Here is a 24569-nt window from a genome sequence, read left to right on the forward strand (position 1 = left end):
TGATGGTGATGGGCAAAGCAGAGGGCAAATAATAAGAATTTTTGCCGAGAGGGTTATCACATTGTGCTAATTGTTTCTCTGAGTTCTGACCTCAATGACCTTTTTTCTTTTCTTCAGTAATCACTTACTGTACTATACATGCTAATTAAAAAAATTATTTGTTTTTATTCTCAGGATATTTACAAGAATATCCACAAGAAATGAAGAAGGAACTACCTATTGATAAGATTCCAAACAGACGTGTTTCTATTTTTACACCTGGTTGGGAGATATCCGTCGGAGTAAAAAGTACTGATCTAAGCCAACTGATTCTCAAAGAGTGGAAAAAAAAAAAGCATGAGCAGTATGTATTCTAAATTCTTTATTAACTTTGTTATAAGAAATCTAACATTATATATACTTTTAATTTATAGGTGGCGTATGAAAAAGGCGGTAGAAGAATTAAAACCTTTAACAACTCCTCACATCATACACATATGGAATAAAGTCCAAAAAATTAGGTACAACACCATTTCTTACCTATTTATGTTTAATTGCATTCTCCATATCATTCTACAAATTAATTATCTCAAATTAAAAAAATTAAAAAAAAACAATTTATGGGTGCAGGAAAAAGATTAATAGTGATCAAACAACTTTTCTAAATACGGTAACTCTTCTCTTATTTTCATATGAATGTATACTATCAATTCAAATTGCATTCAATTTTCAAATAGAAATAAAATTGCATTTTTCTATCAGTTTTACAAGCATCACACCCGTCTCAAAGTACAAAGGTTGAAGTACAAGATTAAGGTAACATTTCTTACTATTTAATTTTGTAAACATGATTACAATTAGTTACTTCAAACTTGACAATTTATTTATCTTTCAGTATTCTAAAAGTAACTGGAGTAAAAGTATTGTTATGGGAAAATTATCGAAGTTAAAGGTATTTAGGTTAAATTGCTTACAATCTTTATATTTGGGATTGTGCATTATAATGCATTATTGACATCTTAATCAATTAGACTTCTTAATTTATCATCATTACTTGCAGATTAACCATGAAAATCTAAAGCATCAAGTGCAAGCAAATGGATGGCAAGCATGGCGGAAGGACGAAAAACTTGACAACTAGATATTCATTATTCGTGAAATCAAGAATGTCTTTATTCGTGAAGTCAAGCATTAACTAGATATTCATTATGTAAAACTAAATTATTGCTCCTATCAGTTGTGTCCATTCTTGATTTGATGAAATCCACTTTTTTTTTTATTCGTATTCCTACATAAACCCAAAAAAGAAAGAGAACGAAATTTTTTTTTTGACAAAAGAAAAGATAACATGGGGAAAAAATATATGCAATAACAGTAACTTGCATATTAATATCAATGCAGAGAAGACCTACTTAAGGTTTTTATCTACTCTTTTTTTTATTTACATCTACTTACTATTGTTCATGAACTTTAGATAGGAACTTGCATCCAAATATCTCATGTTGTTTGACAATTGCATGAATAACATTTAAATCATTACTTTACACAAAGTGAAAACGAAAAACTTGACAACTTTTTAGGACATGCCTGATAAAGAAAAAGTTCATCTTTACACAATACAATTAAAATATATTTTGACAATTACAATGAAATAGAATAACACAAAACACTTTTAGGGGCACGTAGTGCCCGTGATGCAAAAATGCCTCTCGCACGCACGTGCGGAGAGGCTAGTTGAAAATTAAGTTTACCTATATAAAATTAAATTTACCTTTACAAACTTTATCTTTTCTCCCTCCCATGTCCCATCCTCTCATCCCCATCTTTTCTTCACCGACTTCCAGAGCACTCCCATATAAAAGCAGATGCTTTAAACAGAGAAGGGCCTAGACCTAGTTCGACGAGGGAAGAAGAGAAGTGAGAGTGAGGGGAACAATTGAATTGAGAAGCATCGTGGTTCGATTTGCGAAGAGGGTGTTGGTGCAGTAATGGCGTTGGCATTCGACGAGTACCGGCGGCCCTTCATAATACTGAGGGAGCAGGAGCAGAAGTTTCGATTCACATATTCACAGATCCTGCCACTGCCTCCCATATTCACATGTCCTCCCACCACCCCTGCCACCTCCCAATTTGGGTGGATTTGCAGAAGACGAATTGAGGGGGCAATTTAGGAACTAAAGTCTGATTCCTGGAGGACACCAATTCAAGGAATTTAATTACCACCTGTTACTAGAGAATCCGACTCCGGGAAATTCCGGAGTGTGATTCCGGAATTCATCTGGGTCCCACACGATTTTTGATTCCTCTCACGTTAGTAAACGGGTGTAATCCGTAATCGGAATTCCGTTTTTTCACCATTAGTTTTGTGGATGTTGTCATTCCTACTAGTAATAACCTTCAATGTTTTCATTTCCTTTGTGTTTGGAGATTATGGAGTTATGATCCAATTAAGTATGAATTTACTTCAAGGAGTTATGTTAATCAAGGTGTTATTAATACAAAATCTTGTGGAACATCCTGCACAGGGAATTTCTACAAGCTTAACTACTACATTAAAAAGTAAAGTCGTAGCGACGGACTTGTTGGCAAGGCGCACTAATGATCAAAAAAAAGGTTTTTTTACAGGCACAGAGCTTGCATACTTCTAAAGGTTAAGGATCAAATCTTTTACAAAGCCATTTGCACACAGCTGAAACTATTCAGAATTCCAAAAGTACAGTTCCCAAAAAGATATAAGATGATCCTCTCCATAGGCCTAATGGCACCACATTCTGCTTACCAACACTTCACATGTTCATATAATAACTGCCACTGCTGGTTATTTCACTGCAAAGAGACATTTGATCATAAGTGCTCCCATCTGGCACAGAAAATATGAAGGTGTAACAATTTCGGAGACGAAATGTTTGGTTGCCCTTCATGTCGCCGCCTCTCTTATTCTGGTAGCCAGGGTAGGCCGATTTATTGAAGATCACTTTATCACTCAAGATCAGGCCTGCTTCCTCCGCAAGTCCTTCCACATTCCATCTGTTATAGGGGTAGTCATCCCGGGTTGTAACATGAATTTCCCCACCATAGCTAAGCATGCAACGGGCACTTTCGAAAAATCCTTTCAGCAACTCCCTGTGCATTCTTCATCCATTGAACCCCAAAATCCATAAACATCAAGGGTAGAGCAATTAGGTAACTAATTAGTGCATTAATGATGGTATATGAAATTTAATGATATGAATAGGTGAAGGCTTAAAGAATCTGCGGTTTATAGAGCTACAATACTCATCGCCCTGCAGCCCGTTGCACAAAATTGATTAACCATGCCTGAAATACTTCATAAAAATTTGGAACTATAGCATGCCTTGGATGATAGCACTCAACAGTTCTCTTTTTTCTTTTCCAATAAAATGCCAAATTCAACTAGCTGAAAACAATGTGCAATATTCTACCATATATATAGTTAGTTCATACATGCGAGAGGCTTGTAACTCGGTTAGTTAAGAGCCCCAACATCTATAGTCCCAAACTCGATTCCCCTTCCCCAATATCGTTTGTCTTAAAAGAGCAAAAAGTTGATTCCTACATAACACAATCAGTTCATCATTATTTCGCAAGAAAGGGGAACTTGTGTATCATGCAATTTGAGGATAGGGTTCGAACTTGGGACATCTTCCTGAATTGTAACCAAAGAATGTTTTCGTATTTGTCAGCAAATCCAAGGCCTTACTCCCCATGAATTGAATACTATGATGAATTAGACTACATAAATCATGAATGCAAATAAAATTACCTGGTGTGAATCAAAAGCATGGACAAAAAAAATGAAATGTTAATTGAATTAGTGACTTACTGAATAAGCTCATAGTCCTTTTCACGTAACCAAGAGTAATGACCTGCATGAGGAAAGTTGAAGATGATGACATCAAATTCCCTCCATTTGAGGACAGGATGGAGGTCCATCTTATGCACATCAACTCCATGCAGCACCAAGCACCCCATCCTCCTCAGCTCTTCCAAATGTGACCAACTACTCCAATGTTTTGCCAACAAAGAACCTAAAACATCGATCAATCTTGCACCAAATCATCGACGGAAATCATCTCAAGAAAATCAAACAAACCCAAAATTTAATTTATTGCCGAAAAAAGCAGAGGAACAATTTTAGACACATCCCCATTTGAAAAAAGTACCTAAAGATAGAAACTTTCATCAAATAAATCACAGAAAATCAGAAAACTCAAGAAACCCAAAATTATAAATTGCATAAAGTTACATCTAATGAGTACCCATATGCATAAAAGATTAGGGTTTGAGAAATCTTACCTTGGGATTCAAGAGAAGTGGCCACCATGTTAGTAGCAGACCCAAAAGCTCGAGCCAAGCAAGCAGAAAACGAGAAGTCACCTTCCCCAACAAGCAATATCTCTTGGGAGCTGTTGTAGTGCTCAATCCACCTCTCCATTTTTGCTTAATTGCAGATTTCAAGTAAAACAAGGTCAATGTTGGTGGAAAGAAGAAGGACTCCCCAGTGATCAAAACCCCATGAGAGAGCAGACACCTTTTCAAAAGTGCAACAGTTATTTATCTGTTTTATAGAAGAGAGATTTGGGCTCTGTTGAACCTTTTGGTATGTTCGTTCTTTCAGTTTATTCCGAAAGCAACTCCACAAGTGTGTGTCGATTTTTGTTGAGGACTTGTGGGCAGGGGCGTCTTTTGGGGAGGAAAGTGTTCGACCGCAAAAGGGGACCCAACAAAAAAAGTTCAAGTGGGACTTACAAATACAATTGCCTCTTTTCTAACTTCCTCACTTTTTTTCTCAAAAAAAACTTACCCACTTTTTTTCTTTTAAGGAATGTAATAAGAGCCCTAATAAATTCATTTCATTGTCCTATTTTTATACTCGCATTATAATTTCACTTACCATAAAAAATTAAAATGTTATTTCTCCATCTATCATTATTCCTAAAATAACCTGTAATGTTTTTTTTTCAAAGAAAAATTAATATGTTTTTAAAGAAAACCAGTATGCTTCCTTAATTGCCTACCCTAGCTTGCACCGGAATGGCAAAATCTCCTCCCACCCCCCATCAAAAACCAAAACCTTTGACATCTGCTTGGTGGCATCTCCTTAGGAAAGAGTGAGAAACGGAAGGGGGAGAAAGAGAGAAGCGCGGGAAAAGAAGTGAGAGAAACATGAGGGAGATTGCTCTATAATACAAAGGCAGATTGCTCCAAGTGGATTTCTATTCAGTTGGAATTGGGTATTTTTTGATTTGGAAATCTGGGTTGTTGTCGTTGTTCGTCTATAAGGAATAGGAAGATAGGGTAGAGGTGGTAGTATTGAAATTCAAAGGGAGAACAGTGTGGTGTTTGTGGCTAGGGAGGGTGATGGATGAATGGGGAATTGAGGTTAGCCCATCGTGGATTTATTTTTCTTTTTGTTAGTTTTAGTTTTTCTTTATTCTCTTTTATTTTATTTAATTAAAATTATAACGAAATTATAAATATGGATTTAAAAGTCTTTTGCTAAAAGGATAAATATGTGATTAATATTTTCATTAAAATGTAGGTAGGAAAATAAGACAATTGGGTGGTTTCAGTAGCACTCTTTAATAATACTTTAGTGGGCCCTCCAACGATTACAAATTGTATATTACTTAAGGTCTCCTCCACTGATTTAGATCCTCTCCGAGGCAACTGGTCGAGATCCTCCTAACCAGTATTCGCAGATCATTGAATTTTTATCCAACGGCTACAAATAAGGAGGCATTCTAAAAGTTATAATAATTGTAGCCGTTTGATAAAAATCCAACGGTCTACGAACACTGATCAGGAGGATCCCGACCAGTTGTCTTGGAGAGGATCCAAATCCCTCCACCACAAATTGTTTCTCACGCCGCCGCTTTTATTTTCCTCTTCCCTTTCTTCGTATCTCTCCATTTCTCTTTTTTATTTTTATTTTTCCACAAACACAATTAAACCCTAATTATTAATTTCATGCCAATTGAAGAGAATTTTCCAAAGCACTGAGACAATTCAAGTGTTTAGAGTGATCTAGACTTCGATTAAAGTAATAAGATATTTACTAGTTAAGTATATTAAGTTGGAATTTGAAGATTTAGGTATTTCTCATCTACAATGTTTTTTTCCTTTTGTACTTTTCAGGGAAAAATTCATATAAAGTAATCAAATAATCATCATAGAAGGGAGGAGCAGTTACAAAAACTACTAGACGCATTGTGGACTACCATGTTTTGTTGTTCATACTTATTATAATTTCATTGCAATTTTGTTTGAGGTATAAAAATGACACCTACTAAAAAATATCCATCTAGCTAATTGAAAGGGCCAAGGGAAAATAAAAGTTGAACAACTGACCTAGTCTTAAAAGTGAGTTATTGATTGGTTCCTTGTTAAAGAACTACAAAGTTCAATGGAGGATTTAACTAATGAACTACACGATGACAATGAGGAGTTAGTTGGTGATTTAGGCCATGATGAAATTGTTGACGACTTGATGAAAATCATAATCATGAGTATGCTCCTGATGAATTGATTTGTTCTCAAAGTTAAAGTTATTAGAATCATATTTGCGATAAATCATGTTGCAGGAAAGGTTAAATGGGCTAGCTTTGATATCGATTGAAGGTAGCTTTTTAGTCAAAATTGATTATGAAGGTTTAATTGTTTGATTAGATGTTAGATGTTAGATTAGAGAGCCGACTGGGTTTGAACCCACGCCGCGGTGCAAGGGCAACACTCATCTCCATCACTATGGTAGAGGGCCACTTGCTGTCCATTTGGTTTCTTAAGTTGAACTAATTATTGATTATTTAGTAATATGGTTATTTTTGTAACTTTCTTTACATTTAATGATATTTGAAAACTGATCATTAGTGTGAGTTTTTAAGTGTGTTTCAGTTTTACTTATTGTATTTTAGCATCAATACCTTATTCAATTTTTTTGGAATGCTGTTTTAAGAAGGGCCTCCTTATATATTTTACACACAGCTCCCAAAAGCTCAAAGATGGCTCTACTTGCAGGCACTCGGTGCTAAAACATATTGAAAAGTTGGATTTGATATAACAATCTCAATCATTTTGTCTAATTTATTGGATCAAATGTGACGGTTAATGTTAATGCTAAGGAGATCAATTTTTTTTAAACCAACTGTGCAAACCAAATGATGTGGTTGTTGATGACTGGATTATTACTTAAACAATAATTAACATACTTATTTCATATTATTAACACATCATCTGGTTTGAAAATTTGATTTAAAATTTTGGTCTCCCTTGCATTACCCGACAGAGAGTATAATACTTCTCCACAAAATTTTGGATTTGATATAACGCTCTCAATCATTTTGTCTAATTTATTAGATCAAATGTGACGGCTAAGGGTAATGCTACAGAGATCAATTTTTTTTAACTAAATGTGCAAACCAAATGATGTGGTTGTTGATAACTGGATTATTACTTAAATGCTGATTAACGTGCTTATTTCCTATTGTTGACACATAATTTGGTTTAAAATTTTAACAAATGCATACTTCTCCACAAAATTTTAGATGAAAATGGACAGAGAGTACGCCCACATGAAAAGTAGACTATAAGTGGTAATGGCTTGGTGGCACTTAATATTATGGTTGATCACTCATATATTTCATGCATTTATACTATCAATTTCTAAAGTCTTTGTGATGTTTTTGTGTTAAAATTGTGGCATTTTACCTTACCTTGTGTTAATGTGCAGTTAATTTTGTTTTAGGATCAATTTCAAGCAAAATGGAGAAAATGAAATAAAAAAAAAAAAGAAAACAAAAGAAATAAAATAAGCAAAGGGGAGTGCAGCACTGGCAGGAAGAAAAAGAAAAGAAAAAAAATATAAGAAGATGGAAGTGGAACAAAAAGCAGGAGAGGGAGTGAAGAGTGCGGGATAAAAGCAAAGAAAAATAGAAGAATAAGAGGGAGTGGAAGGCAGCAAGCACGGGGACAGCAGAGAAAGAAAAACAGAAAATAAAGAAGTGGAGGGCAGACTGGCAGAAGGAAAACAAAAGAAAAGAAATAAAAAAAAAACTAAAAGGAGGAAAGGAGTGCGCATCAGAGGAATAAACAAAGGACTGCGAAGAATTATGAGGGCAGAAACAGAACGAAAGAGAGAGATGGGCGACAGAACCGACGGCAAAGGGCAGAGGGAAAAATGGGAGACTGACGGCAGACAGAAACCAGAGGCGCAGGGAGAGAAGGGAGACTGACGCAGCAGAAGCAGAGAAGCAGAAGGCACGGGAGTAGAGGGCAGAGCAGAGCAGAGGAACCAAAAACGGGTGTTTTCTTTCTTGTTATTTTGTTTTATGGATAATTTCTTATGTATGAACATAATTATGTGTAACTAACTTATTATGCTAGAGTGATGTCATGAGCCGCAACATGAATACGTAGTTTTATTTTTCAATTGCTTAAGTGTTGTTACATGCTTGCTTTGATATTTTCAACTGAAAATATGGTTTTAGCCCCTAAAACTCAATTTTCATTACATAAAACCTGACATAATTTTTTTACTTGATTACAACCCATTGACTAGGCTCCACACAAGCAAATTCATTAACTATGTTTGACTTCACCATTGTACATTTTTTGAATGCCTAATATATCCTTAATTACATTTTTGACCTATATAATTAATTGTATACGGATTAAAAGGCGGATTAATGATTATTGAAAAGAGAAATAAGCATTACTATTCATAATATATATGATGTAATTTAACAAATATGTGGGGAATCTGTAAATGTGCCTAATAGTTGTGCTAACATATGGAGAATAATTTACGTACAACATAAATAAATGTTATTTGCCTCAAAGTTATTTAATTTGCATATTTATATAGGTAAATTATTTTACACACATATATAATAATAATATTTTAGATATAAATATAGGCAAATTATTTTACACGCACATATAATAATAATAATAATAATAATAATAAAATGTGCCTTACATATATTAATACATGTAAAATAATTTATCTACAACATATAGAAATGTTATTTTATTCAAAGTTAATTACCTATATTTTACATATAGATATAGGTAAATTACTTTACACAGACATACATATGGTAACAATAAAATGTGTCTAACATGTGTACTTTTTTTTATCCAAGCCTAACATATGTACTAATACATGCAAATTAATTTACCTACAACATTAATTTACCTATATATTACATATAAATATAGGTAATTATGTTACACAGTATAATAATAATGTGACGAATAGATATATGTAATGGTGTACCTACAAAATATAAAAATATTACTTTATTTCAAATACGTATAATTATAAGTGGCTAAAAAAACGTCAAGAGGAGTAATTAGAATTTAATGCCCATATTATGTGGGCATATTGAAGCCAAAATTGGAGGGTTGTGTGTGAGAAAACGTTAGAAGGGTTGTGGCATATGTTGTAAATTATATGAAGTATTAGGTCATTTAATTTCTAATGTGGCAACATATTTGAATTTTTGGTTTATATTGGATGTTTAAAGATAGGTGGGTTTTAATCTAAAAATTACGAGTTGTATGGACCTATATTTAAAGAACCCTATTTTCAATCACTAAATTAAACTATCTATGTACCTTGATGCTTGATCACCATTAGGATGCTTAGAAAAGTTATCGGATGCAATTTTGAACGAATGTCACGTTAAAATTGGTTGTGCTTCTTGTGATTGAGAATTGTACTCTCCTAAGGTAAATATCATGCTCTTAGGGATTATATGGTTTAACAAAAGGATTTTCACCAAGATTAATGAATCACTCATGTTTATATTTAATCCAAATGTCATGGATAAGTTGCATGTAGTGGTATGCGTTTTAGCTTGAATGTCACAAGTAAAACATACACAAGGAAAATCCAACCTTCAAAGCATGTGTGTTTTCAATTATTTAAGCAATTGGAATAGCTACGTAAGAATGTTGTTGGTAAAGGTTGAACTCTAGCATATTGTCAATATATTTTTCTTCAATCATTTATTTTATCTTGAATTTCCTTATTTGCTTGTTTTGTTTAAGTTGAATCATTATTCCTAAAAACCAATTTCCATTTTAGATATTTGTTTAAGTCACATCCAGTAATATTTAGTTTCGTCAAATTAGTGTAATTCTTAAGTTTAAATAAGTTAAATACACAAAAACTCGTAAATTGTTTATATCAGTCCCTGAGGAGATCGACCTTGCTTGAGCCATTCTATACTACAAACACTTGTTCTCTTGCAAGAATTTTCTATGGTTTAACCCTTTGTTTTACAAGTGGTAAAATCGCTATCAATGGTCTAATGATATTTCTCTTCACTGGTAAGTGAGAGGTTTAAACCACATTATTGCTAATCCATTGTGAGGTTTAGCCTACTCCCCCACCCCCTTAATGTAGATAATATCATTTGTTAAATAAAAGTAGTAATGACTCTTTTGGAAGGGTGTTTAAAATGACTGAAAACGATTTTAGTGAAATTGATTTTCTTTCAAAAGAACTTAAGATGCTTTTTAAAGCAAGCATAAAATATATGTTTTTTTGCATAAAGCACATCAAGAAGCACCAAATATAGCCTACGCATCTTCCAATTGACCTTTATTTTTTTTGTTGGATCTATTTTTTAATCAAAAATAACAAATGAAAGTAACTACCCACTTTTATGAAATTACTAGTTTAACCTTTAACTAATCAATTTTTATGTTTTAAAGTTCCAAATAAGGAAGGACAAAATTTGGTGTTATAAATGATTTGCCACTGCTCCCCTCTCCCTTAATATGTAGAGTTAAGTCATTTGATATTAAAAATTCAGTGGAGTTTATTCGACAAATTATAGGGTGTCAATAAACCACTTAAAAAATATATTGAAATTATGATTAAACTAGCCTTTCTGCACGTGCCTTGTGAGTGCAAAAGGCTTTTTTTACATCCCAACGCGCTACGTGCGGCATATAGAGTTTCATTAATCAAGGTGCTACGCGCCCCTAAAATTCTTTTAAATATACGACGTTTATTTGTAATCTTGCTCTATGTCTCTCTATCTTTTACTTTAGATTAATCCATAATACGTAATTTCTCTACCGATTTCTTCTTTTGTTAAAGGCCTTTTATTTACCTAAGAATATATATTTGGTTGAGAGGGCTGTAAAAAAAAATTCAAATGATTGAGATCATTAGGGCATTAGGGTTGTCATTGAACATGGCATATCATCAACATCATTGAGATCATTAGGGCATTAGGGTTGTCATTGAACATGGCATATCATCAACATCATCATACTACATTTTTTAAATTTTTTTTATAGAATTTGTTGCTCTTGTTTCTTCTAGTGCCTAAAATTATAGAGTCTTCAGTTGAAGGAAAATAATAGATAAGATGTCAGAACAAATGAAAAGAAGACAATTTACTTTACCATTTCACAACAAATCACAATATCAATTTTTGTTTCTTCCTTTATTTTAAAAATGTATACAACATAATTAAATACATTTTGTCGAGCAATGAAAAAAAGAAATTGGAAGAACCAAAAAAAATGTTTGTTCACCCAATGTATTGTGGTACATTCATGTTTGCAATTATATCCAAATCATAATGTAGATCGTTGTGTATTGATCTGCCAAAAACCACGACACAAAAAAAAAACTAAATTAAGGAATTGTTAGACATCTACAAATGCAAAGACATGGTTGTTTGTTTGTTTTTTTTTTCTTTTCAAATTTATATCTCAGCATTGAAACTTGTTATACAGAGAAAGATGATTAAACGTTTAAGAAAATTATCATGAAGAAGAAACATGCAATAATATCGTCTAAGAAAAAACGTTTGATATAACTTCAAATATTGTTATAGATGTTTGATAAAAAAAAAAAACTTGATCAAACCTTAAATCCGACAAAAAAAAAATCATATATATGCATGCCTTTGGCAGAGTTAGGAATAAAGAAATAACAAGAGTCTTTTACCTTTGGTAGTTACTAATATTAAAACAGCCCTCTGATTTTGCAGTCACATTCATGCGTGTGAAATGCAGTGGATATCCATGCATGAAGCATCAACTGTTTTAGAGAAGTGGCCACCATGTTAGTAGCACATCTAATGAGTACCCATATGCATAAAAGATTAGGCTTTGAGAAATGTTACCTTGGGATTCAAGAGAAGTGGCCACCATGTTAGTAGCACATCCAAAAGCTCGAGCCAAGCAAGCAAAAAACGAGAAGTCACCTTTCCCAACAAGCAGTATCTCTTAGGAGCTGTTGTAGTGCTCAATTCACCTCTCCATTTTTGCTTAGTTGCAGATTTCAAGTAAAACAAGTCAATGTTGGTGGAAAGAAGAAGGACTATGGTAGTCCGACTACCCAGTGATCAAAACCCCATGAGAGAGCAGACACCTTTCCCGAGAAGTACAACAGTTATTTATTTGTTTTATAGAAGAGAGATTTAGGCTTACGGATCTGTTGAGCCTTTTGGTATATTGGTCCTTTCAGTTTGTTCCCGAAAGTAACACCATGAGGCCCATGAAAGCGGTGTCATGTGTATCGATTTTTGTTGAGGACTTGTGGCCAGGGTCGTCTTTTGGGGAGCAAAGTGTTCAACCGCAAAAGGTCTCAAAATTTAAGGGCCTCAAAATTATTTTACTATCTATTATATAGCATTACTATGTGGGACATAAAAAGAAAAAGGTTCAAGTGGGACTTACAATTTTACAAATACAATTGCCTCTTTTCTAACTTTCTCAATTTTTTTAAAAAAAAAAATCTTACCCACTTTTTTTTTTCTAAGCAATTTAATAAGAGTTCTGATAAATTCATCCTATTGTGCTATTTTTATAGCACCAAAATGGCAGAATCTCTTCCCACCTCCCATCAAAAACCAAAACCTTTGACACCTGCTTGGCGGCATCTCCTTAGGAAAGAGTGAGAAATGGAAGGGGAAGAAAGAGAGAAGCACGAGGAAAGAAGAGAGAGAAACACGTGAGAGATTGCTCTCTAATACAAAGACAGATTGCTCCAAATTGATTTCTATTCCAGTTGGAATTGGGTATTTTTTGATTTGGAAATCTGGGTTGTCGTCGTTGTTCATCTATGAGGAATAGGAAGAGAGGGTGGAGGTGGTAGTACTGAAATTCAAAGGAAGAATGGAGTGGTGCTTGTGGCTAGGTAGGGTGATGATTGGGGAATTGAAGGTCTTGGGCCCATCGTGGATTTATTATTCTTTTATTTAGTTTTAGTTTTTCTTTATTCCCTTTTAGTTTATTTAATTAAAATTATAACCAATTTATAAATATAGATTTAAAAGTCTTTTGCTAAAAAGATACATATGTGATCAACATTTTCATTAAAAGGTAGTGGAAAAATAAGACAATTTGGTGGTTTTAGTAGCACCCTTTAATAATACTTTGGTGAGCCCTAAAACAATTACAAATTATATATTACTTAAGGTCTCATCCACCACAAATTGTTTCTCAGCCGCTTTTATTCTCCTCTTCCCTTTCTTCGTATCTCTCCACTCGTATCTTTTTTTCCACAAACACAATCAAACCCTAATTATTAATTTCATGCCAATTGAAGAGAAATTTCCAAAGCACTGAGACAATTCAAGTGTATAGAGTGATCTAGACTTCGATTAAAGTAAGATATTTATTAGTTCAAGTATATTAAGTTGGAATTTGAAGATTTAGGTATTTCTCATCTACAATATTTTTTTTTCATTTTGTACTTTTTAGGGCAAAATTCATATAAAGTAATCAAGTACTCGTCATAGCAAGGGAGGAGCAGGTACAAAAACTACTAGATGCGTTGTGGACTACCAGGTTTCGTTGTTCATACTTACTATAATTTCATTGCGATCTTGATAGAGGTATAAAATTTTGACCAAATGCGTACTTCTCCACAAAATTTTAGATGAAAATGGATAGAGAGTACACCCACATGAAAAGTAGACTATAAGTAGTAATGGCTTATTGCCACTTAATATTATGGTCTAATGATATTCCTCTTCACTGGTAGTGAGAGGTTTTAGATTTGATTATCGCCATAGGCAAATTTGAACCACGTTATTGCTAATCCATTGTGAGGCATAGCCTATCCCCCACCCTTTAGTGTAGATAATATCGTTTGTTAAAATAAAAGTAGTAATAACTTGTTTGGAAGAGTGTTTAAAAGAACTGAAAACGCTTTTATTGAACTTGACTTTGTGTTTCAAAAGAACTTAAAGTGTTTTTTAAAGCAAGCATAAAATATATGTTTTTTTTTTTTTTGCATAAAACACTTCAAAAAGCACCAGATATAGCCTACGCTTGTTCTAACTGGCCTTTTTTTTTGTTCGATCTATTTTTTAATTAAAAATAACAAATGAAAGTAACTACCCACTAAGTGGGTTTATGAAATTACCAGTTTAACCTTAACTAATCAATTTTAATGTTTTGAAGTTCCAAAAAAGGAAGGACAACATTTGGTATTATAAATTATTTGCCACTTTTCCCCTCTCCCTTAATATGTAGAGTTAAGTCATTTGATATTAAAAATTCGTTAGGGTGTATACGACAAATTATAAGGTGTTAATAAACCACTTAAAAAATATATTGAAATTATGATTAAATAAATTTATGTAGATCATTTGTCTAATAAAAATAAAATTTCTTAATCAATTTACTTTTCTTGCCAAAAAATTTACCAAACAATCAGCTGCTTATTCTCACAGCACAGCAGAAACAGTTTTTTTTCAAAGTACAACAATGCCAAACCAAAAAACAGTTTTTCCTCGGTAGAAAAACCAAAAAACAGAAAGCAAACAAGGATCTCAAATTTGAGATAGAAAGGCGATGTACGATAGAACAATCGAAAAAATACAAAGATCAAATGCCAATCTACAAAAGGCAGTTCAGATTTCATGGTTGGCAGTTCTGACTTCCATTGATTTTTTCAATTCAATGTTAACTGTCTCCAAGTGAGCCAATTGACAAGAAGGAAGCTGTAAATAGTAAAAGGTCTTGTTGAAATGTGTTTTTGTTAACCCTTCTGTTTCGGCAACCTCTTTAGATTATAGCCTCTAAAAGGGAGAGTTTTTCTCCACGGAACAAACTGTCATAGCCTCTTGCGTTCTCTCTCTCTCTCTCTTCTCTGTCAAACCAGTTTCTCATCAATCTCCATCCATGTCAATAGGCCATTTCCAAAGGCACCAAGATTCCCAAATATCCCAAAAGGCTAAGTAGTAAGTTCCAAATCTCCAACCCTTCATTCTCATTAGCATTAGATTTCAAACAATTGAAAAAAAAAAAAACCAAATCAATGTGAAACTTTTTACCTATACCTATTCAATGATTGCTACCCCAACAATTTTACAAATTTTGCAAAGATGCAGTCTTTGAGTCGATCGATGCGAGGTAAATCATTTCATGAGTCTCCGCCATTTGCAGAGAAGATCACAGACGACCCTGTGACAACGAAAACCGCACAAAGCACAGTGACTTGCGTCTTCCTTGCCAATATTGCGACATTTTGGCGGAAGGTGACGATCATATGGTGTAAGAACCTCATGAACCATTCCCTTAGCATTCGGATTGATAGCTTAGACGGCGAGTTTCATTATACATGCAAATTCGACCTAAAGCCATGGCATTTTTGGAGCAAAAAAGGGTACAAGTCATTCGAGTTCGAAGGGAATCAAGTGGAGGTTTATTGGGATCTTCGGTCTGCGAAATTTGGCGGCGGCCCAGAACCGTGTTCCGACTTTTATGTTGCTCTTGTTTGCGATGAGGAGGTTGTGTTGTTATTGGGAGACATGAAGAAAAAGGCATACAAGAGAACAAAATCCAGACCAGCCCTTGTGGAGGCACTTTTATACTACAAAAAAGAAAACGTGTTTGCCAAGAAAAGTTTTGCCACAAGAGTGAAGTTTGATGAGAAGAGAAAAGAGCATGACATTGTCGTGGAGAGCTCAACGTCCGGCCTGAAAGACCCAGAAATGTGGATCAGTGTAGACGGGATTGTGTTGATTCATGTCAAGAATTTGCAGTGGAAATTCAGAGGGAATCAGACCGTGCAGGTGAACATGCAACCGGTGCAAGTTTTCTGGGACGTGCACGATTGGCTTTTCAGCAGCCCGGGGACGGGGCATGGGCTGTTTATTTTCAAGCCAGGGGCACCGGAATCAGAGAGCGATCACGACAGAGATGGCAACGGCAGCATAAACAGTGATAATAGCAGTGCTTATTATTCAACCCAGACAAGTAATAACTCAACATCTTCTGACTTCTGCATGTTTCTTCATGCTTATAAGATTGAGTAAGGGAGACTAGTTTACAGAAAACACGCAAAAAAAAAAAAAGGAAAAAAAAAGGAAAATGGTTGTAAAATTGTAAATTATGGTAGTAGGATTAATTCATATATATGGGTACTCTAGTACTCATTTGATAATTAGTAAATTAAACTTTATTCATATTATATATGCAGGAAAGAAAATTAAGGTCTAGAAATGCTATTCCATGATCTCCTACTTATTCTTGCCATTTTTACTTTCTGTATGTAGAAAATTGGAGAGGGTATTGGTATAATGTGGATACAGCTAGGGTTTAAGGACCGATATTGCTCTTAATTTTTCAGGATAAGAAAGGTAAACAAAATGAATCAAGTTAGTAACAATATCAAGCGCCATGACGATGAGGAACATGTTCTAGATTTTAATTGTAGCCCAAACCATGAAAAAGGAGTAGAGGAATTGATTCATTCTACCCTTGTTTTGATAGATTAATCCACTTGCTCTTAATTTTCTTATTTACTGGTGTTAAATTGGTTGACGTGAAAAAAGCTCAACAAGATCAATGAAAAAGAGCAGAAGGAAAATGATGTCCCAATATATAGGGTTTATACGCCATTTTACTAACCAAGTCATGATGTCCCTAATCACACCAACACTTAGCCTTCTTATTTACCACCTTGTTTCATCATTGCACGACCGCGAAGTACCCTTTGTTGGCTCCGATGGACAGAGGAAGTTAGGGTAGCCGAAACATATTTGTCGGTTCAAAGATGCGGTGCGCCCTTTATTTTTAAAATAAGAAAGGGTAGAGAAAATGTCTCAAGTCAATGTTCAAGTATCAGGATCACGAAGCTAAAGTAACACATGTTGGAGCTTAATTGTAGCCCAAATCAATTAAAAAGAGTAGAGAAATTTATTCATTAATTCTACACTTGGTTTGATAGAGAAATTTATTCTTTCTACTCATCTGCCGCCTGAAACAAGATTTGACTCTCACTTTACTTCCTACTAGTCTCTTCGCACGCGCTCACGTGCATGCGAGAGGTATTTGTTCATCACGGACGCTATGCGCCCCTAAAATAGGTTGCTTTAGTTGTTTTCTTATTTGCCTATCCAAAGTTTTTTATTTTGGATGACTAACTCATTTTTCCAACGAACTTGTGAGATGCCAACACCCATCATTCCTCCTATCTTTTTAATAGATACCTTAAAAGTGCGTTTTTTTTTTTCCTTTTGATTAGAAGTAGTAAGCACTAACTCTGGAACCAAGGAATATGTTACTATAAAAGAACCAAAAACATCTAGCCTTTTTACACGAGCTATTGTGTGTGCAAAACGCCATTACGATCGCTACACGCTCCTAAGTTATATATGTTGAATCGACATATTCTATTTAGAAAGCCCTTTTTATTATCCTCAAAGGACATGCGCTACGTATACCATTGATTAGAACTCTAATTTAATTACTTAAATTTCCTTTCTTTTCCCGTATTTTGGGCACAAATAGTTCACAACTATCACACAATTTCTTCAGAATCTTAGCACAACCGGATTTCAACTCAAGGTTTACCTTAGGATTAGACTTAGAAATACAATGTTAAGAGAATTTATTTTAGTATTGTGTTGGACAACGTTGAATGAGAAGTTACTTTGCAGTATTTTTTACTCTTATGCAATAATACATTAGTAAACAAGGGTGTAATAGTAGTACATTTTAAATAAAATAAAAATCATAAATACACTTGTATACATTTAATCCAAACCAAGAATAAAAGAAAATTTACTCTATGTTTGATAGAATACAAAAACATGCATCTATAAGCATGTACTATTGTATGATTCTGTCTTGAGGGTCTAATTTATGAATCTTTGAAAGACACTTCAAACTAATAAGCAAGGCAGCAACATCAACTTTTGGCAATCACATATTAACGGTAGACACTTCATAACAATAATATGATCTCCACCAACCACCAATATCATTATTAGAACTTAGAAGCAACTTGTCTTGCATTTGCATAATATAAACAACTGGGATTTGATTCATAAGAAAAAGGAAACTCCATGCTACTTATTCTCTTTTCCTATCTTGGTAGATAAAATTCCATGCTACTTATTCTTTTTTTTTATATTTTTTTTATGTTGATTTTGGTGATTCATAAGAAAATGAAACTCCATGCTACTTACCCTTACAATATTCTTTTCAAATTTGCATCTCACTATTGAAACTTTTTATAAAGAGAGATGATTAAGTGGGATAATGTGGAAAGAAAGTGATGAAAATTATCATGAAGAAGAAAGATGCAATAATAAGATATATATATATATAACTTCAACATTGTTATTGATGTTTGATAAAAGAATTGAAAAGCTTAAATAAATAAATAAAACGCATATATATATGCATGCGTGTGTACGCTACAGGAATAAAGAAACACTAATGGTCTTTTACCTTGGTAGTGACTAATTTTGCAGTCATATTCATGTGTGCACAATGCAGCAAAAGTAAGCATCCGCCTTTTTTCTTTCCTACAAGAAGAGATGGATAAATATAAATAACTATTAACCATAGTCCAGATAAAAGGACGATTTAAAATGTGTTTGTACCATACTTGACCAATCCCGAAACTACTGAGCACCGGTCAACGTTATACCGTCAAGGACCCAGAAGAGTTTCCCTCCAACCAGGAGGCCAATCACAGCGCGACACGTGTTGACATCATAAGCCAATCATAGCGCGACACGTGTTAACATCAGAAGCCAATCACAACACGACACGTGTCAATATCAGAATGAAACTAGAAACTCTCTTCTATAAATAGAGATCATTCTCTCACAATATTTCCTAATGTCATTTGTACTAAATCATTCACTAGTACTCACTAAAGGAGAGCTTGAACCTATGTACTTGTGTAAACCCTTCACAATTAATGAGAACTCTTCTACTCCATGGACGTAGCCAATTTGGGTGAACTACGTACATTTTGTGTTTACTTCCCTGTCCCTATCCATTTACATACTTATTCACACTAGTGACCGGAGCAATCTAGTGAAAGTCACAAACTTAACATTTTCTGTGGTACCAAAGTCCTCACTGATTTTGTAGATCAACATTTGGCGCCGTTTGTGGGAACGACACTTATTCCCACTCTCTTCAGCTTTGTCAAGCTGGTTTCCACCATCCGTACACTCTCTTTTGACCAGACATCCCTCTCTAACATAAGGAGCGAAGGAAGCCACAACACACAGAATGACACCCCTCTTGCACCCAGTGCGAAGCAACGAAAGAAGGAAGGAAAGATGGTTGCTCTTCAAGCTAAAGTCGATGAGCTAGAAGCTCAAAACAACAAGATAGCAATGAAGAATGAGGTCTTCCAGGAGTAGTATGAGAAGCTCTTTCAGACGCTCCATGAAATTAGGTGTACTCAAACACGCGAGCTCGTTGCCCCTGTAGACATCAACCATCATCTGGGTGCCCCCAACACAGAGGGTCACCTTCCTTCAACATGGGTATCCCTGATAAAGAGCGTGCTAATCATCAAAACATTGATCAACATGAGACTTCTCTCAACCTAGCTGCTTCGACCCAAAACAGGAGAAGTGGAGGAAGACACCTCATTGCAGAAGGGTTGGAATGATCGAAAGCCATTTATCGTGACTGCTGAGACTTCCTAAAGCAACATCGAGAGAATCCCCTCCACATATGCTCGAAGATCAATGACCCAAGGGTTTCTGAAAGACTCGGTCCCCCTCCCACGACCCAGGCAAGCTGCCAATCCAGGGAATGAACAATAGGTCCCAGAGAAACATGAAGGTACGGGGGACTCTGAGGTATTCCGACAAACTCGCCCTAGAAGTCAGTACGGCGAGTCTAAGAAAAAACCACACGCCCATGCTTAAACTTTCCTACTTCCAAGAGGCGATTGAGACTTACGAAAGAAAATTCTAGTGGTACATAACTCCACTCATGACCCCATTGCCCTATAGCTCATTGAGGAAGTAAATAAGTTGAAGGCCAAATGTCAGGTTAAGATACTTAACTGAAACCAACCCAGGCCAGGCCCTCTCACAAGAAAGATCCTTGACACCCCCTTCAAGCGAAGATAAAACAAAAGCTTGGTTTACAACTCTATACTGGAAGGGATAACTTCTTTGAGTCCACCATGGCATATCGGATGCACATCGACCAAGAGCGATGTCTTCTCTTCCCCTCCATCCTCTCTGGCAGAGCTCTAAACTGGTATTGCCGTCTTCCACCTGAGACAGTAGACTCATTTGAGGAATTAAGGAAATTGTTTGTCTCTCAACACATCTTCCAGACCGATCACTTGCATTATGCAGATGACTTGTACATTATTCACCAGAAGCCGGACGAGTCACTACAAGAGTATGTCGGTCGCTTCAGCCATGAGTATTCTCGCTGTGCTAAGGCAGATGATAAAATCGCCCTCAAGGCCTTCACGGCAGGCTTACGTGATTGTTTCTTCAAGTACATAATCAATGCTAACACTTGGAAGACTTACTCTGAGGTAATGGCACATGCTTACAACCATGCCTCCGCCGAAGCAAGGACATACCAAGGGAACCCCCATATGGTTAACCCCTATCAACAAATGGGAAATGGAAGTCAAGTTCTACCAAGTGAAGAGATATTGGCCATTCAGACACCCATTGCATCATCTCCTGCCTCATTTAGCTACTCGCTAAGTCACCAAAAATATTTGTCTCTTGGTAAGAAGAAGGATTTTTACTCTCAGCAAGCCCATTACAACAAGAGAGATAAAAGTTCGTATCAAGACAACCAGGGGTAAACGTACCGTTGACTATTATGACTATGGGGCCAAGCTTCACTCTTTCAAAGTGGAGGACTAAGTACTGAAGGAAATGCTATTATAAGAAGGCATACACATTACAAATGTTTTGACCCTCAACCGCTTGAAATCTTTTGTCACACAAGCCATTCGGCAAATATTTAAAGAAGAGGGAATTCAGACAACTTCTTATGAGTCTTTTGCGTTCTTAGCACTGGAACACTTGGTCTACACTGACCTACCCTTATACTCCAACTCAGAGCTTCAACATGCGTACTTTGACACAAAGTATGTGATACTAAGTGTTACAACCAACATGGTTCACATATCAAAAGCATGGATCCCTTCATGCATATCAAAACATTCATAAGCATCACTCATATCAATCAACATAAACATTATACATTCCAAAACATTCATACATAGACATCATACATTCCAACACATTCATACATAAACATCATACATTCCAACACATCTATACATAAGCCAACTGTGCTTCAAAAGGGTTAAACATACTTTGTGTCTTCGACACTTGCTACAATGTACCTCGACACCTTGCCCTTATTCTCACCAACCAGGTGATGAAATGTAGAACCCGTACTCACGTTCATGCCACAAACCAGGTGATGAAATGTACAACCCGTACTCTAATATCATTTGGCAACTTGCCACTCATGCCACCAACCAGGTGAAGAAGGAACTCATCTTCATGCCACCAACCAGGTGATGAAATGTACAACCCGTACTCATGTTCATGCCACAAACCAGGTGATGAAATGTACAACCAGTACTCTAATATCATTTGGCAACTTGCCACTCATGTCACCAACCAGGTGAAGAAGGAACTCATCTTCATGCCACCAACCAGGTGATGAAATGTACAACCCGTACTCTCCTTCATGTCACCAACCAAAAAAAGGAAATTCAACAAATTTCTAGTTTTCCAAAAAAAGAAAAAAAAAGGGAAATTCAACAAAGCTTCATCAATGGAGGACAACTACAAATTCTCAAAAGCTTCACACTATCTTGATCAAGATAGTGTGAAGCAAAATCAATTCATGGTACCCAACAAAAGCGTCAACTCCAAAGCTTCACCTACAAAGCTTCAACTCCAAAGCTTCACCTATAAAAGCTTCACCCACAATAGCTTCACCTACAAAAGCTTCACCTACAAAAGCTTCACCCATAAAAGCTTCACCCATAAAAGCTTCACCAACAAAAGTTTCACCCACAAAAGCTTCACCCACCACAAAAGCTTCACCTACAAAAGCTTCACCCACAAAACCTTTACCCAAAAAATTACAAAACAATCTAACTAAAAGTACAATAACCTTGAGTAACAGAGGCAGTTTAGCACCCAAATAAAATTGGTAGATTAACGAATATGAGTTCAAACGCGGAGGAAAGCAACAAAACCAATCAAACAACAAATTACCAATAGAATAAAATGACAAATATGAATATCTTACAAAAATGCAAGCAACAAATTACCAATACTCAAACAAAACCTCACTTCAGTGAAATTCAAATTTGGAGAAGGTTAGAGAAAAAGGACTTGATGGGTTGGATACATGTAATTGATGCAGACGGGGCATTCACTACAGGAAACAGACATGGTTAGTTGGAAGAGGCAATCTGCAAACACTAATTACCAGTAAATATTCACAGATAGAAAGCCTTTAGATCTGTATGTGTTCTTCGAAACATCGTCAAATTTTTATCTAACGTGCCGCATGGTCTGGGTCTGCATCTCCATAACGAGTCTTTCCACAAAGTCCTTGGTGTAGTCCAAAAACAACACAATCAAAATCAACGAAGAATGAAACCCAAAAGTAGAATTAGGTAAAATAAAACGCTAGATAAACCCTGAAAAATCTAAAAACCATTCCAGAGTCAGAGTGATGAGTATTTATGTTCAACGGTAGAAAGGGAATTTCACCACTTGCCTGATTCTGATTACTTGATGAGGTTGCAAAGTGGGGACTTGGACCTTGCTGCTAGATAACAGGCAGGCTGTTCAATGAAAACTCATGAATAAGCTTGTCTTTGTCAACCTTTTCGTCCATTCCCTGCAATAGATTTGTATATATTTCAAAATCAAAACTCAAGATAGAGGGGAAAAGTAGACCAAAAAATGGATTAACAAAAACAATTAATTCCCAATAATATGAAATCAAACGCCAAGAACACAAAAGAGAAGGGGTAAACAAAATAAAAAACTGAATATCTGGTAGACTGAGATGAGTCAATATTTGTGTCATGGAGAAAGATATAACCCAAACGTAACTACTCATAGCAGTTTCAAAAAATGACGCCACGTTCATCATCTCCCTTGTGAACGGTTTTGCAATTTTAGTTTGGATTATCTCATTTTTCTATTTGTTTTAATTTTTTTTTGTTGCCATTATCTTTTATCTATCTCTCCTCTCCATAACTGCTAACCTTTTAGAGGATAATTATCATGATTTAAAAAAAAATTAATTATCATGTTTTGTTTCAATACGGTTACTGTTAAGTTCTTTTTTACGTTTTTGTCCCATTTTTCTTTTTCTTTTTTTTATATTTTGTTTTTCAATACTTTTTGAGTGCTACTAGACCTACCCCAGTGTCTTACACCCACATGATAATCTCACCCACCATATAAAATTAAAAAAATAAAATGCTATTTCCCCACCCATCGTTATTCCCAAAATAACCATAATATTTTTTTTAAATAACTCTAATATATCTTTAAATAATATTATAAATAAATAAATAAAAATAGAAAAAAAAATGAAAGAAAATGCAAGACCTAAGACCTAGACATTCATCATCTCCTTCACACCTAATGCCACTTTGTAGAGACCTCGGATCCCCAAACCACTATTCTTCCTCCTTTTTTGTCAAAACCGAAGATCTCACAACCAATTCTCTTTTTTCTCCATTGAAGTTTCTCGCCTTCATCTAGCACACGTCCATTCCTTCCTCCAACCTTTCCGTCAATTCTAACCCAAATCTTTCCTAACCTCTTTCCACCAAAGTATCACACCCCAACCACCATTATTTATTTATTATTTTAAATTATTTTTTGTTTTTTCAAAATTTTAGTATTGAATTAAATAGGGGTTTAAGAGTCTTCTTTTAAAATGATAAATATGTTATTAACATTTTCATTAAATGGTGGGTGGGGAAATAAGACACCGGGGTGGGAATATCACCACTCTACTTTTTTTTATTAAGATATGGTTTTTTACCAATTTGTCCTTGTTTTTTTTTTGAATTGTTTGAGTTTTGATTGTGAAGGAAACAAATGGGCATTTTTGACATTTTGGAAAGCTTCACCAAACTAGGGCTCTCACTTTATATATATAGATTATTATTGAAAAATCGACATTTAACCCATTGAAAGTTAAATTCTATCTCAATTTGTCTTCTTTTCGTCTTCTTCATCTGCCATCCCAGTAAGTTAGATCATGCGACTTCCAAGAATTAAATGACAAAATTTTTG

At 35.1% G+C, this 24569-nt stretch overlaps 3 protein-coding genes across 4 annotated transcripts; 2 read left to right on the forward strand and 1 right to left on the reverse strand.

Annotated features, from left to right (window-relative positions):
- Positions 1–200: 200 nt before the first annotated feature.
- On the forward strand, positions 201–1238 carry LOC126582088 (uncharacterized). The gene is made up of 6 exons (XM_050246085.1): positions 201–343; positions 414–500; positions 610–649; positions 742–795; positions 875–931; positions 1040–1238. Exons 1-6 carry the CDS (start codon positions 201–203, stop codon positions 1118–1120), a joined length of 462 nt encoding a protein of 153 aa, XP_050102042.1. The 3' UTR covers positions 1121–1238.
- A 1246-nt stretch (positions 1239–2484) lies between these two features.
- On the reverse strand, positions 2485–12723 carry LOC126582087 (uncharacterized protein At4g26485-like). 2 transcript variants are annotated; one of them, XM_050246083.1, is made up of 3 exons: positions 12153–12723; positions 3824–4028; positions 2485–3111 (listed from the first exon to the last, which is right to left on the reverse strand). In XM_050246083.1, the coding sequence occupies exons 1-3, from the start codon at positions 12178–12180 to the stop codon at positions 2766–2768; spliced, it is 579 nt and encodes a 192-aa protein (XP_050102040.1). In that variant the 5' UTR covers positions 12181–12723; the 3' UTR covers positions 2485–2765. The 2 variants fall into 2 exon arrangements, with proteins under 2 accessions (XP_050102040.1, XP_050102039.1); XM_050246082.1 differs by lacking the exon at positions 12153–12723 and adding an exon at positions 4297–4672.
- A 2345-nt stretch (positions 12724–15068) lies between these two features.
- LOC126582086 (uncharacterized) lies at positions 15069–16485 on the forward strand. The gene has a single exon (XM_050246081.1). It carries the CDS (start codon positions 15366–15368, stop codon positions 16296–16298), a length of 933 nt encoding a protein of 310 aa, XP_050102038.1. The 5' UTR covers positions 15069–15365; the 3' UTR covers positions 16299–16485.
- The last annotated feature ends 8084 nt before the right edge of the window (positions 16486–24569 follow it).

This window comes from Malus sylvestris, chromosome 9 (genome assembly GCF_916048215.2).
Source record: "Malus sylvestris chromosome 9, drMalSylv7.2, whole genome shotgun sequence".
Lineage (NCBI taxonomy): Eukaryota > Viridiplantae > Streptophyta > Magnoliopsida > Rosales > Rosaceae > Malus > Malus sylvestris.